Raw genomic sequence first — 15,837 nt, forward strand, 5'->3', positions numbered from 1 at the left:
GCAGAGAGTTGTATGCGCGACCGGTCACCAACACTAGGTCTTTCAATTGTCCACGAGCCTGGTTCCACTGCTGTGCTAAGCACTCCTGAAGCGGACACGTGTAGTCTGGCGTGGGGGACTATGAAGATGCAGGAGGCCATCATGCCTATCAACTGCATAAACACCCGTGCCGGAAGGGAGTGTTGGGGTCTGAATCCCTGGATCAGCGATTGAATGCTGTTGATTCCTGCTGAGTTTGGCTGAGCCTTTGCTGCCTGAGTGTCTATAGTCGCCCCCAGGTACTGTTGTACGTGGGCGGGTTGGAGATGAGACTTTGTGTAGTTTAGTGAGAACCCAAGGCTGTGCAGGAGGTGAATAGTGCGGGACATGTGGTTGGCACATTGCTGGGGTGACTTTGCTTGGATAAGCCAGTCGTCCAGATAGGGGTAGACGTGAATATGGTTCCTCGGCAGGTGCGCCGCTACTATCGCCAGGCACTTTGTAAACACCCTTGGGGCAGTTGTCACCCCGAAAGGCAGAACTTTGAACTGGTAGTGCTGATTTTGTATGGTAAACCTGAGATACTTCCTGTGTGCTGGATGTATTGGTATGTGGAAATACGCATCCTTTAGGTCTAATGTTGCGAGGAAGTCTCCCTGACTGAGTAATGGTAGAACCTGCGGTAAAGTGAGCATATGAAAGTGTTCTGACAAGATGTATTGGTTTAGGGGCCTGAGGTCTAGTATTTGCCTGAGAGACCCGTCCTTTTGGGGGATTAAGAAGTACAGCGAGTACACCCCGGTACCCTGTTGCTGTATAGGGACGAGTTCTATGGCCCCCTTTTTGCAGCATGCTGATGACTTCCTGCTGCAATAAGTCTATGTGCTCTGCGGACATAGGACGGTGTCTTGGGGGTATGTTGGGTGGAGTGGATGTTAGCTCTAGACAATAGCCGTACTGAATAAGTTGTCTCTCCCACCTGTCTGGTAATGCTCTCCCAGACTGGCAGGAACTGTTGTAATCGTCCCCCGACCGGTGTTAAATGGTCTGGGGGCAGAGACAAGCCGTCGCTGTTTAGTATTGGCGGAGGATCTTGTGTTGTTATTCCCTCGTCCTCTGCCCTTGTTGCTGTTGCCACGGTATCCACGTTTATTGTTCTTATTACAGGTGGTTTGCGTGCTCCCTTTATTGTATGGAGTCTGCTGGGATGCTTGGCCTCTTGTAGCTCCCCTGTTACCAGAGCGACGAAAGGAGCCGCCTCTGAATTGTTGCGACTGCAGGGCACCCATGGATTTGGCTGTCTCGGTGTCCTTTTTAATCTTCTCTAAGATCGTGTCCACATCTGGACCAAATAAAAAACTCAGGGTTCACAGGCTGATTTAATAACGTGGTTTGAATCTCAGGTTTGAAGTCAGAGATGCGCAACCAAGCATGTTTCCTGAGCATGACACTTATGTCGATGGCCCTGGCTGCGGTGTCTGCTGCATACAGCGCACATTTGATGGATGCGTTGGAAATCAGCTTCCCCTCTTGTATAAGTGTTTCTGTTGCCTCTTTGTAGGCATCAGGCAAATGCTGTAGCAGTTGCTCTAGTGTGTCATAATGCGCCCTATCGTATCTGGCTAATAGGGCCTGTGTATTTGAAATTCTCCAGATATTAGCTGCTTGAGCAGCTACCCTTTTCCCAGATGTTTCTAAGATTTTAGACTTTTTGTCTGAAGGAGGAGCATCACCAGTAGTTTGTGAGTTTGCACGCTTACGAGCATTTGATACCACTAAAGAGTCCAATGGCAGCTGTCCCCTAATGTATGTAGGGTCCACAGGCGCCGGTCTGTACTTCCTTTCAATCCTGGGGTTAATAACTCTTGCTCTTGTGGTTTCTTTGAAAATGTCTCCTGCGTGTTTAAGAACACCTTTCAACATTGGCAATGTCCTAACAGACTTCTCTGAAACGGAGAAAGGTCAAACAAGAAGTCCTCTTCAATTGGGTCAGCATGCATTTCCACATCATGATTCAGTGCTGCCCTTTCTATTAATGCGTTAAACGCAGCTGTATCTTATGTTGGGGAAGCTTTGACAGGATAAGAAGGAGTATCAGGAATAGTCTGTGACTCCCCAGGTTCAATAGTGTCTGCCCATGGCTGAGTTTGGTCATCTTGATCTGTGTCCGCAGGGTAATCATATTGACCACTATAGTCATACCCCACATCCTCAGTGTGTGTGGGCGAGTATGCAGAAGTGTCCTGGCCATGGTAGCTCACAGTTTCAAAAAGGACAGGTGATGTGGAAGAATCCCTTTTCCTTTTGAGTGGAATTTTATATGATTCGATGGGATTTTCTGACCTGATTTTCCGTTGGTAGATGGAAAGTGTGCCAGTTCCGGAGTCGATATACAGCTTCGACTGTTCATCATAGGAGGGCTCTTGGTATACAATGTCCTCCTCTGGGGGATGACTTCTTTTTCCAGTCGACACCGACCCTAGTGTCTCGACCCCCTTTTTCGGATCGAGCGCCTTAGGGCGTGCAGTTGGGGGCAGTCCAAACTTTATTGGTGGCTGCGAGTCTTTAGACAGAGTGACCTTCTTCGGGGCCGGCGCCGCCAGATGTCCAACCGACGCAGCCCTTTCGTCAGCATGCCGCAGGCTTTGCGTTGACTTTGTTGCGAGAGGCGTCGGAGGCGCGCTCTTTTGCCTCGGTTCGACGTGCTCCTTCTAAGCGCCTTTGGTTTTAGGCTCGAGGGCTTTTGCGAGCTTTGGCTTGTCGACTCGGTGCTTCGGTTCGAGAACCTTCCGAGACTTGAGTCCCTTGTTAGTGTCGCTGTCCGTCGACGTCGACCTCTTTGGTTCGACTTGCTTGACTTTGGCGATGGATTTCAGCGCACTGATTTTCGGCTCGACTGCCTTCATTGTTGACCTCGTAGGGTCGTCGACACTTGCTTTCCTTGTCGAATCTGACACGTTCGAACTCTTCGATCCGAAGACCGTCTTCAGCAGTTTCGGTTTCGATTTTGGCTCGATGGCTTTCGGTTTCGCTTTCAGTATTGCGACCGATGGCTCGTGTGATATGTTCTTAGCCGGGCCGAGACGCGGGGCTATCGAATGTTCCTCTTGATCTTGGCTAAGGCCTTCCGGCGATGCCTCGACCTGAGCCCTTGGAAGCCTTTCAGTGTCTGTTCTGGGCTCCACACCCACAGTTGGGCCTGGTTCATCGCTGGAGTCGTCATCGACGGCTCCGATGGGGGATACATCGTCCCTTACCTCAACGTCGTTTTCATTATCGCCTTCATCATAGACGTCTTCATAATAGGTGGAGTCATGCTCCGAACCGGGATCCGATTGCTGTCCTGGATCCTGAGCCTCGACGACCTCATCGCCGTCTTCACCGAAGATATTCACCGGGTCGGGCGCTGGCTTCGACATCGTTTGCCTCGCCGCACGTCGGAGCCTAAGCGTCTTCTTTGACCGGAATCGAACACAAGCTAGACAGTTGTCCTCATTGTGGTCGGGTGATAAGCACTTGTTGCACACCGGGTGTACATCAATGTGCGGGTACTTAAGAGTTACAGAGGGGGCATCGCTTGAACGGGCTCCGTTCCATCGACGATCGGGCCTCTGATGTCGAAAAGGCCACGCGGCTCTCCTCGACGTCCTGCTTGAAAGAACTGGAACAGGAACTCTGCACCGATCGAAAGACAATACAGACGACCCCGAAGGCCTTTTGGCCTGTAGAAAGTTTCCGAACTTGAGTAAAGAAAGGTATATCCGAACCCAATGGCGGAAAAAAACAACCTGAGGATGGAGAGGATGTCCATGCGCACTGTAGTCCGAGGGAGGAGCCACCTATCTCGTGATACTTCGAAGACTCTTCCAGGACAACAATGTGCAATCATCCGGACCCAACACTAGGCGGCGATCTATGCACAAGATATGAATTCAGCAGCCCATATGCCTTGAACATGCAATTACAATACAATAGACTCCTCATTTGGACTATGATTTCTTTACATTGCACCCTACTCCAGAGTCTGGTGGTCATGCCGCAGTCCAGGAATAGCTTTGGGCCTCCTTGGGCTCACACTATTCAAGATAGTCAAGGTGCAGCCAAATATTTGTGCTGGCCTTGATACTACTGTTTGTCTGGGGTTCGCAGTCAACACCAGTGTGGTGCTCTATGGCCATTTGTCGATGTGATCCATATGTTTCCTTGGAAATATACAGGCAGCCCTTTCGGCTCATGTCTACTCAGCGAAAAATACTTAGGACACATAAATAGTAGGGGCACGGCACGTTCTCTGGGTCTCCTTTGCATTTGTCTTTCCTTAGTAAGGCATTCAAAGTTCATGTGCTGGCCCAGGTTCTGCCTGCCCTGGATTTGGGTGACTGGATGGCAACTTCGGATATGGCGGTCAGGAATTTTCATATATCCATCCTGCAGTCCCAAAGACATTACCTTCGGTTCAAGATAGGCCAAAAACATTTTACATTTGACTTGCTCCCATTCGGCCTCACAAGCACCTCTCCAGTGTTCACAAAAGTTATGGTGGTTTTCTCATCTTCGACATCTGCCTTTTGAAGGTGGGCTCTTCACAATCAGTCGGGGGCCACCTCCAGACAACTGCAAACCTCCTAACATCACTGGGTTCTTGATTAACGAGCCAAAGTTGCACCGGATGCATTCGCAGAGGGTTCTCTTTATAGTGAACCCTGTGCAGTTCAGGGCCTTCTCTCAATTGCAGCGAGTCCTTGACATGCAGGCTATGAGTCAGATGTTTCAATCTCGGGCATGGATCACTGCCAGAGCAGTACGGACGTTCCTTGGCATGTTGGCCTTCTTAATCCTGCTTTAAGACTATGCCAGGTGGCATAGGCCTGCTCTGCAGCAGAATCTGAAATTCCCAGTGGGTCCAGCACTAAGCCAACAAGCCAGATGTCATCCAGGTTTGGAAGGTGACCACACGTTCTGCAGTGGTAGCTCCTCAGCAGCAATTAGACCAGTGACAGACCATGCTCCCTTCCCCAGCCAGAGCTGATGGTTGTGTAGGATGTGTTACTGCTGGGTTGGGGAGGGAGGTCATCTAGGGGAGGTGGAAATTAGAGGACTAGGGTGGAAACCCAGCTCCATATAAACCCGTTGGGAGTTGCAGGCCATTTGTCTGGCGCTGCAGGCCTTCCTGCCGTCTATCGCGGGGAGGCTGGTACAGGTTCTCATGGACACCACCACCACTACGTAATACTGCAAGAGCTCGGTGGAGTGGGTTCCTGTGGCAACCTCTGGAATTGGCTGTAGTGTCATATCCCTGATAGTGAACCACCTGATTGAATTATTGAATGGCAAGCGAACAAGATCAGCCAGCAGATCATGAATGGCATCTCCTTCCTGAGGAGCAGCAGGGCATCTTCCAACAGTAGAGTCAAGTAAGAAACGGACGTCCGAGCGTAGGAGGGGCACTTATATGTGCTCTGATCAGTCACTTCCAGGAGCTCATGCAGAGTTCACAGCACCATCTAGCGACTCACCAGGCATTGCTATGAGAAGTTTCCAGTCTAGCGCCTGGGGAATATTTTTAAGGTAAGGAATCTGTGGTTAGAGTATCACCAGAAAGAGCATTACTGAAGGTAAGTAATTCTCTCCTGTTGCCATTTATTACTTACACAAACATGCTTGATAGTACTATTATAATACAGTTAATTAAATGGTGCTTATGATATACTAGTGGTTATTGGTTAGTAGTGGTTACCATTAGTTGTTTGATTGGTTGTTTGGACTAGTCAATTGATACAAGGACACTATTTCATGCATTTACTCCAGTTTCGTTGGAGGGAATTAAACTAATAGTAGCTAGATGTGAGGATTAGTGGGGGTATGAGGGTTAATGCAAGGGTTGGTGGGATGAATGGGTAGACAAGAGGAGATTAATTATTGTTAAGCTGCAGGGATATAGTTTCAAAGAAAGGTTGTGATCAATGCGGTAAGGTGTGGGCAAGCTCAGAAACACAAAAGAGTGGGCAGACAAGCACCAGCCTTAGGATAGGCGGCACTCGGAGAGACTAAAGCATGCAGATGATGGCTAGAACCAGAGAGGTTCATTCAAAACAAAATTAGAAGAGAAATACAGTCAATGTAACTTTCATGTATGGTTTCAAGAATCTAGAGTTTTGTTTTGTAAAATAGCATGCAATCGGAGTAGACAAAACTGTGGAAAGAAATGACATTTGCATGATGCAGTACAGTGACTACAAGTAACTTCATTTTGTACAGTGCCCAATAAGTTCAAATAGAGGTGCAGTAAAAACAAGCACTGAAAAAGCCAATAGGTCTCGTCTAAGTGAGAGCAATGGGCTTTGTTAATGTGTTTTAGCCATATTGTACAGCATCATAGCTAGAAGGAACGGAGAAAAAAAAGAAACACTATGACGCGGTGAGCACTGGTTGCAAAACACTGCTTTGAATTTGTATTACCATCTAGCCTAACAGTGCTCTAGGGTGAGCTAACAATGGCAGGTTACACTCTGCAAAAATCATAACTCGCTAATACAGATCTTGTCTTGATTCAACAAGTTACATGCTCCTGTAGAGTAATTACACCTGTAAAAACTTCGTTTCATTTAAGCCTCAGGTGATTCGCATGTGGCATGTGTGAAGGTGCACAGCTAGGTCAATCAGGAATTTTCTTATATTTAAAAATTTGCGGTAGTTCGTCATGGCACTAAATGAACAGCTCAGAAGAAACCCTCCAAACAATACCTTTTCATATAACCATAACCTGTTCGGTGTATGCCGAGAGTTTGTTTTGTCAGACTGGTAAATTCCCTGTGATGTAGCTATATCGTGTGCTTTCTTCCTTTCAACACAAGATGTTGTTGTGGTTTAACATTTTGCAGACCGTGACCCCAGGCTACATGAATTACTCAAATTAAATGGCTGGAAACCAGTGCAAAAGAAAAAGCTGTGGCAAAAATCTGAGGTCTGGGTGAGAGAGTCAGCATGACATAGATATAAAATGGTTCTAATGCATATGACTTTAGGGGTGGCTCAACATTCTCAGATTCTGGCAAATTACTTAATGTCCCGTGCATACAACAATTAACGTGAATTTAAGTGATGTAATTAGTGAGCATTTAAAGCGCTTTAATACCTTCAGATTGGGTTTTTATCAGGCTACATTAATATGGCTAGAAAATAAATAGTACATCAAATACAGCGCAAGCATTTGACTGACAATAATTAAGTTTAATCAATCTGCACTTGGTCCATGCTCCACACTAAGAACAGGAAGTGTTTTAGGAAGACAAGCCTCTTAACTGATATCACCGACCAAATGGGATACCTCATGTGAAACGTGTGTGATTAGGAGTGCAATATTGAAGCTTTCCTTTGCCTATAAGACACATGAAGCACTAACTGCTCTTAACCCATTGAAAAATTCCACAGCACCTCTTGAAACGAAAGCTAATATAGCCACTTTGTATTAATTAAACTTCAAGACAGTAGGCAAAACAGTCATGAGGAGAAAAAAAAACTGCAGCACCTCTTTTTGAAACCCGGTATCGTTTTACAAGTCTTAACCAATGAATTCCTTCATGTATTTATCATATAAACCAGCTGCTGCTATTGCTTCACTATGCCTGTAAAACAACTTAGAACAACACATCTTCCGTGAGCTAGGCATAATTATGGCTGTCCTCACTGTAAACCACACAAATGTTCACTTGAATCTCAGAAATCTACAAAGATGCCTCCTGCTCCAATATAGGTCCCATGCCACGCATTACAAATAAAATAATTTGGTGGTGTAAGGGAACGATGTTCCTCACCTGTTCAGGACTGTTGCCCCTCCTGCGTTTGGCGATGTTGGGAAAGTCCTCGCTGTGAGGCGGGTGGACCACATGCTGGACTGGTGGAACAGGCTGGATTACCGGAGTTTCCATGGAGCTCACCGACCGTTTCATCTGAGCACCTCGCTTGCTGGAAAAGTTTCTCTTCTGCTGAAGTAGGGATAATCAAAACCGTATCAAAAGCATGAAAATCGATAATATGGTGTCTTTCAAATATAAATTGTTGCAACTGCACACATTTGCACCTCTGATTAACACACTTGGAATCTTGATTTGAATAAGGGACACCCTTCACGGGGTGTCATTCAGAGGTCTTTTGAAAATCTCAACCCACAAATCTCATCTCCCACAGTGGTATCTCTCTTCCTCGACTTCCAATCCTCACATCGGACCTTATTCCATTCTAAAAGGTTGCCTAAGCAATGATAATCAGAATATTTGGATCTCTAATATAGCAGAGTATAAGTTGTCCCTCCATGCCTGCAAATGATTTGCCTGCTAATCTCATCCCATAATGCTTTGCAGGGCCTTTGGTTGAGATTGTTTTTTTGCCAATAACTTTCCTTGGGGTGGTCCCAAGAGGATGGGACCACCACGAATCGTTCAATATGGTGTGCTTTTTGTTTTCAAGGCATCTGCTTGGTACTCTTCCCTAGGTTAGGGAGGATCCAAAAACCATCACCTCCCTCACTGCTTGCTACTTTTTCAGTTTCACTTTTGTGCAAGTACTATATGCTCTTTAGCATATAAAGATAGATACACTTATTTTATCATAACTGACACTGTGCAGGATGCTATTTGCAAATATTTCACAGTGCAGACGAGTACACAGTGCCATCAGCTACACTACGCAGTACTACGTGTACTACATGTAGTATAAAGTATGCTACATGAAGCTACGTGTAGTGCTGCTATGCGAACTACTACCAGGGTTAGTAATAATGAAATCTGGTAGAAAATGTGTTTTTTTTTGCAGGGGAAGTTTTGGCCTGGAAGTACAATTCTACATTAGCATCTATTCTGACTAGAAACCAATGCATGTGGGGAATTAAAGTGTCAAGGCAACCAGAGTTAAGGGTGTGACAGGAGTGTAATATTCTTGAAGAGGGTGCAATATATGTTTTTGGGGAGGGTGGAATTTTAAGAATTCCTAGATTATGAGGGACTAAGAATTCCTGGAAAGACAGGAGGCATTTCATCTTTCCAATGCTTATCAGACTGAAGCAGTCAGGAAATCTAAGTAAATGTTTGCTAAAAAAAACAGTAAGGTCAAGGGAGGTATTTCAAAGGCTTGAATTTTTATTTTTTTATTTTAAGGTGTTCTGGTTGAGAGTTAGAGAATTGAACAGGCAAATCAAAAATAGATTAGGGCTTTTGGTAGGAAAACGAATAAGAAGTTGGTGCACAACAGTTACGGAATGCATGTTGTTGTTAACACAGGATTGTGTTTTATCCAGTGAGCTTGATATTTGTGTGAACGGATCGCAACTTTACAAGAAAGGCCTATGTAGCACTGAGGGGGCCTAGAGATAAGGACCAGAAAGTAGCATGTGTGAAGTGGAGCATTGAGGATCTCTTCTTAAACATGGCTAGATGTGCAAAGGTTAAAACATTGCAGGTATTAGTAAAAATGAAGTTCTGGATAAGTGGAGCCTGTTTTTCAACTAGTCAGACATCGACCACTGAAAAGGAAGCCAACTTAGTAAGTTTTCATATTAACAAAAATTGCCAAAGATAAGAGGTCTTGACATTGGGACATACTGCCTTTATCAGTGCCTTTTGGTGATGCTGTACTGCATAGGCAAGATGCTGTGCAGCATGGCAAAAAGTTTAAAATATATAAATAAAAATGTGCAGTGACCCAGCTGACCATGTCATTTTGTAGCACCGCACGTCACTACACCTACGAAATGATGCAGACACCATTTATTTTTGTATTTACTGATCCAAAAAACAGATCAGTCAAAACATTTTTTTTAAAGGCTAAGGGGTTGGCAGAAATTTGCTGTGTGGATCTACCAAAATTAAAAAAGGACCAGGTTGGGGGTGGGAAACAATGTGCACTAGTTTGAGAGGGAGAATCGGCCCACGAGGGAGAAACACAGAGTGCGAGGAAAAAGCACATGAGGACGAAAGCAACACAGAATACAGGGGAGAGTTTGGGGAGGGTAGACGCACACTGGACAGAGCTTGCATGAGCGAGACAGCATATGAAGGGGAGCTTGTGGGGTGGGGGGGCGCAGAAGCAAGAGAGGGAGAGAGCTGGAAAACACATGAACCCTAATGCGGTGCCAAGCCAAAAAGGAACATTTCACCTTGTAAGCAATCAATCAAATAAACTTTATTCGGTTTCACATCGGAGAACCATAAAAGTTACAAAGGTTACATGTACATAAAAACAGTGATACATTAAAACATGATTTAAAAAAATGAGACCCCAAACACAGTTCATAGATAAAACCCAATACCCAGCCTCCCAAGTTATTCAGAACTTAAAGTGCAATGTCCCCGAAGAACATAACGAATAGTTTCTTACCTGTCGGTGTAGTTTTGCAGCTTGATCTTTCTGGATTCACTATGCTGTGCATTATTCCGCGGTCTTGTGGTTGGGTCTATTCCGCCGTCTTGTGGTTGGGCCCGGATTCGTAGTCTTTTCTTTCTTTTTTTTTTCCGTAGCCCTGGTGGGCGTCGACGTCCCACCTTTTGGTGTATTTACGGTGACGTCGGCACGCTTCCTGCGGAAGCTCCCACTCGAGCGCCATCTTCGGCTTCTTTTTTCTCGTGTTCGTTTTGTTACCGAAGTTATGGCAATGTTCAACTAAAGTATTTTCACCGCTTTAACCTTTAAGGTTTCTTTTTCCAAGTATTGTCTTTGTTTCAACCACCTTTTCTCTCCAGCCTCATCTTTCTGGCAGAGGTGGGTGGGTTCGCTAGTGAATCCAGAAAGATCAAGCTGCAAAACTACACCGACAGGTAAGAAACTATTCGTTTTGCAGCATGAATCTTTCTGGATTCACTATGCTGTGCATAGACTTTGTAGCGGTTTCTCATGTTTGTGGCGGCTGGGTGGAAGATGAGCGTTGGTTATTGAAAATGTGTTGAAGCACCCTTTGTCTGACTTGTGCTTCCTTGTTCATCTGTATATCCACACAGTAGTGCTTCGTGAACGTGTGCACTGAAGCCCACGTTGCCGCCAGGCATATGTCCTGAATTGGTGTGTTAGCTAGGAAGGCTATTGTAGCTCCTTTTTTCCTGGTAGAGTGGGCACGTGTCCCCTCTGCTAGTTCCTGCCCTGCCCGCTTGTGGAAGAACTGTATCGTTTGGGCGATCCATCGCGCAATTGTTCCTTTAGTTACTGGTTTCCCCATGAAACTGTTAGCAAAGGACACAAAGAACTGCTTTGTTTTCCTGTGTTCCTTCGTTCTCTCAATGTAGTGCATGACTGCCCTTCTGGCGTCCAGGGTGTGCAGTGCCCTTTCAGCTCTTGTTGCTGGGTTTTGGAAGAAACTCGGTATTTGTATAGTCTGGTTCAAGTGGAACCTTGACACCACCTTTGGCATGAAGTGTGGGTCCGTTCTCATCACCACCCTATCGCTGTGTATCTGTATGTAGGGTTCCTGTAGCGTCAGTGCCTGCAGTTCGCTCACTCTGCGCAGTGAAGTGATTGCTACCAGGAAAGCTGTTTTCATGGTCAGCATTTCTAGGGAGGCCTTGTGAATTGGTTCGAAAGGTTCCTTCATGAGTTCCGTTAGGACTAGGTTAAGGTTCCATGCTGGTGGTGGCACCCTCTTTGGCGGTGCTATCCTTTTTGCTCCCTCCAGGAATCTCTTAACGACCTGTGATGTGAAGAAACTCTTGCACGTTTCTCCTCTCGTGTAAGCGACTATCGCTGCCAAGTGAACCCTCAGAGAGGATGAGCTCAGATTTTTGTCGAGCAGGTGCATGAGGCACTTCAGCACTGTCGAGTCCTTTTTCATCTTATTGTGTAGCTTTTCCCTCCTGCACTACAGTGTAAATCTCTTCCATTTTGCTAAGTAGCACTTCCGTGTGCTGGGTCTTCTTGCCTCCCGAAGTACCCTTAGGGTGTTTTCTGGCAGTTTCAAATGCGTAAACTCTATGTCCTCAGGAGCCACGATACGAGGCTCAGGCTCTCTCGCTCCGGGTGCAGCACTTCTCCGGTTGGCATGGAGAGTAGGTCTTTTCTCCTCCCGAATCTGTGGGGTGCGCTCTGTCTCATCTCCATGATCTGCGAGTACCATGTCTGCCTGGCCCACTGCGGTGCGACCAGTATCAGGGTCATGTTGCTCGCTCTGCACTTGCTAAGTACCTTGTGTATCAGTGGTATCGGGGAAAAAGCGTAAGCAAATGTCCTGGACCAGTCTATCCATAGGGCATTCCCCAGGGAGCCCTCCCCGGGCTGCCTGGATGCGAAGTTTTGGCATTTTGCATTCTGGCGTGTCGCAAATAGGTCTACAGACGGTGTCCCCCACCTGCTGAAGAGCCTCCTTGTCTCTTGTGCATTGAGTTCCCACTTGTGGGATGCTGATGTCTGCCTGCTGAGCCAGTCTGCTTCTACATTGTCCTTCCCTGGCAGATGTATGGCTAGCAGGTCTATTTTGAGTGGTATGGCCCATCTCCATATCTCCTGCGCAAGTTTTGAGAGCGGGGCTGATTGTGTCCCCCCTGCTTGTTGATGTAAAACATCGCTGTTGTGTTGTCTGGATCAACACTCTCTGGTTGTACAGTTTTGTTTGGAAGGCCTTTAAGGCTAGGAAAACTGTCTTCAACTCCAGGTAATTTATGTGTCTGACCACATCTGCTGGTGTCCACAGGCCTCTTACTTTGAGTTCCTCCACGTGAGAGCCCCATCCCTTCCGGGACGCTTCTGTGGTAATGGTCCCTGTTGGCGTTGGTGGCGTCAGAGGCTTCCCCTTTATTATGTTCTCCATGTTCCACCATGTCATCTCTTTCTGCACTGCGTGCGTTACAACCACTAGATCCTCCCAACGACCTGTAGCTTGTGACCATTGATCCAGTAGCCATTCCTGTAAAGGTCTCATTTGGAGCCGTACGTTTGGCATTAGGTGTATGCATGATGCCATCATGCCCATGATTTTGCTCGCTGTCCTCACTGTCCGAGCTTGCCCCTTCTGGTAGAGCTGCGTCTCCCTTAAGAGCGCTATCGTTCTCTTCTCACTGGGGAACACCTTGCTCTGTAAGGTGTTGATCTGTTCTCCAAGGAAGATTTTTATTTGTTCTGGTTCCAGGGAGGATTTTCCCCAATGGATGGAGAATCCTAGATTCATCGGTGTGTTGGTCACTCTCTGCGCGTGCTGCTTGCACGTTTTGTATGAGCTTGCTTTGATCAGCCAGTCGTCCAGGTAAGGGTACACGTGTATCCCTTCCCTTCGTATGTGTGCTGCGACTGTTGCGAGGCACTTAGGGAAAACCCTTGGTGCCGATTTGAGTCCGAACGCCAGGGTTGTGAACTGGTAGTGGTCTTCTCCTATGATGAATCTGAGGAGGTGCTTGTGGCCCCTGTTCATTGGGATGTGCAGTTAGGCATCCTTTAGGTCTATGGTGACCATGAAGTCCCCGCCTTGTAATTGAGGAAGTACCTCTTGTAGGGAGGTCATCTTGAACTTTTGCGTTCTTACAAACTTGTTTAAGAATCTTAGGTCCAGGATGGGTCTCATAGTTCCGTCCACCTTTGGTACCAGAAAGTATGTGGAGTATACGCCCTTGTTCCTTTCCCTGTAAGGTACAGGTTCTATGGCTTGTTTTTGCAGGAGCTCCCTTGCTTCCTCTCGAAGGAGCTCTAGGTCTTTTCTTGCTAGTGGCCTTCTTTTTGGTCTCCTGTCCGTTGGCTTTCCTTCCCACTCTATTCAGTACCCGTACTGTATGATGTTGAGTACCCATTTGTCTGATGTTATACTCTTCCACTCCCTGAAGTAGTGTTTCAGTCTTCCTCCCACTGGTCTTACATGTACAGAGGTGTCTAGTTCGTGTAACTCCTGTCCGATGTGTTTGTGCTCCACCCTGGGATTTTTTGCTCGGGTGGGCACATAGAGTTTTATTAAGTCACTTAGAGGCGGGTTGCTGTCCCCCTCTCTTATTCTGTCCACGTCCATTCCCTCTCCCGCGAAAGGACTGGCCTCTAGGTTGGTACTGCCAGGACTGCTTTTGCTGCCCCTGCTGTGTCTGGGTGTCTACTTGGTGGGTTTGTTGGAACGCCTGGTGTGATGTTCCTGGCTGGTTTCCTCCCCTCCCGTTAGGTCTTCGCGAGTGGGTGCCCCTTTTCGTACCTCTGAACTGCAGTGCCCCCATGGATCTTGCAGTTTCATTTTCTTTCTTCAGTTGACTGAGATTCTCGTCAACTGGAGCCCCGAACATCGTTTCTCCGTTGAACGGTGTGTTGAGGATGCTGTGCTGCACCTCTGGCTTGAAGCCCAAAATTCTGAGCCAGGCTTGTCTTCTTTCCGTGATGCCCATCATCATGAGTCTGCTGGAGGTGTCTGCTCCGTCCAGGGCAGTCTTGAGGCAAGAATTGGCTACATTCTTCCCCTCTTCTACAAGGTTCGCCACTCTTTGCTTGAATTCCTGTGGCATGTTCTTTATTAACTGGCCCAGCTCTTCCAGGATCTGGTATTGGTGTCTGTTGAGCAGTGCATTGGAGTTCGCCAGTGCATTGCGGCATCCTCTTGCTTTCTTTGTCTGGAGGTGGCCCAGAAGTGGTAGGCACATTGGCCCTCTTTCTTGCCGTGGCTGCGATGATGGAGTCTGCTGAGACCAATCCCTGAATGTAGGGTGGGTCTTTGGAGGAATGTTTATACTTTTTCTCCGTCCTGGGTGTGACGGCTTTGCATGTGGCTGGTTCTTTGACAGCCTCTTTTCCCTGTGCCATGACACTGTCTAGCATGGTCAGGAACTGGCTCCTTGTTTGTGTAGGGAGCAGTGTCTCTAGAAGGAAGTCTGCTTTCTGCTTCTCTTCGTCGAGTTTCACCTTGCAAACTGCAGCTGCATTCCTGATGACTGTGTTGTAGACTCCGATGTCATCCGGCGGTGAGGGCCTCGAGGGATACGTGTTGACTGCTTCCTCTGGACTCTCGGTGTCGATGTCCTGCCAATCTGTATCCTGAGCTTCCGAGGATGCAGACCCGAGGAGTGTCCTGCGGTCGTCGTCTCCTTCCTCGTCGTAGTAGGAGGCCTCCTCCTCCTCTTGGTCGTCGAAGGTCTTGACCATTGACTGTCCTTCGACGTCGTAGTCCTCCTCCTCGGTTTCCTCGACCACCTGTAGCCTAGGTTTCGTCGGGATTGTGTATTCCTTCATCCTGGCGTCGAAATCTTTTTTCCACTGTAGGATGTTTTCCATCTCGGCCTCGAGCCGTTTTTTCTCCATTTCGGCCGCGTGATCTGCGTCGAATGGGTCGGCCGTTCTTTTCGGCGCCGATCAGACTTTCGTCGTAGAAGGTTTCGGTGCCGAGCTGGCTCTCGGGTCCTTCGTTGGCGCTGGATCGCCCTTCGGGTCCTTTTCCCTCGGCGTCGAACGCTCCTTTTCGGGGGCGATTTTCGACGCCTTCTGCTGTTCTCCAGCTCTCGGCGCCTGGGAGTCCTTCTCAGAGGATCCGCTGTGCCTTGGTGTAGCCGCGGACGCCGAAGTTTTCTGCGTCTGCGATTGAGGTTTTGCCCTCAATTTTTCGAAACTCGGGGTCTCTCAGTGCCTATGGGGCCGTAGAGTCTCCTACCTTCTTTGGAGTCTTCGTAATATTGGTCTCTACGACCGTGTAGCCGTCGTGTTCGGCGGCGGCTTTGTCCTCCTCGTCTGATGATAGCCCTAGGTCTCGAAGGGACGGTGGCTGCCCCTTGCCCTGCATGGTGGCGTTGGCTATCCCCTGTCTTTTCCTCACTCGAAGAGTCTTCGGCGTGAAGACGGAGCAGGCGTTGCAGTCGTCGCTCTCGTGGTCGACCGGTAGGCAAAGGTTGCAGACCGGGTGCTGGTCCTTCTGCGCGTACTTGTGGTGGC

At 47.6% G+C, this 15,837-nt stretch overlaps 1 protein-coding gene across 9 annotated transcripts in view; it reads right to left on the reverse strand.

The window, feature by feature from the left end:
* The window catches only part of KDM6B (lysine demethylase 6B), a 960,064-nt gene that overhangs the window by 117,329 nt on the left and 826,898 nt on the right, over window positions 1-15,837 (reverse strand). For 7 of the 9 annotated variants that reach the window (XM_078670455.1, XM_078670453.1, XM_078670454.1 and 4 more), the window contains one exon: window positions 7,794-7,964. In XM_078670455.1, the coding sequence (XP_078526581.1) occupies window positions 7,794-7,964 (171 nt within the window). The remainder of the gene's footprint in view (window positions 1-7,793; window positions 7,965-15,837) is intronic. The other 2 variants (XM_078670457.1, XM_078670458.1) reach the window with 1 other exon arrangement.

This window comes from Lissotriton helveticus, chromosome 12 (genome assembly GCF_964261635.1).
Source record: "Lissotriton helveticus chromosome 12, aLisHel1.1, whole genome shotgun sequence".
Lineage (NCBI taxonomy): Eukaryota > Metazoa > Chordata > Amphibia > Caudata > Salamandridae > Lissotriton > Lissotriton helveticus.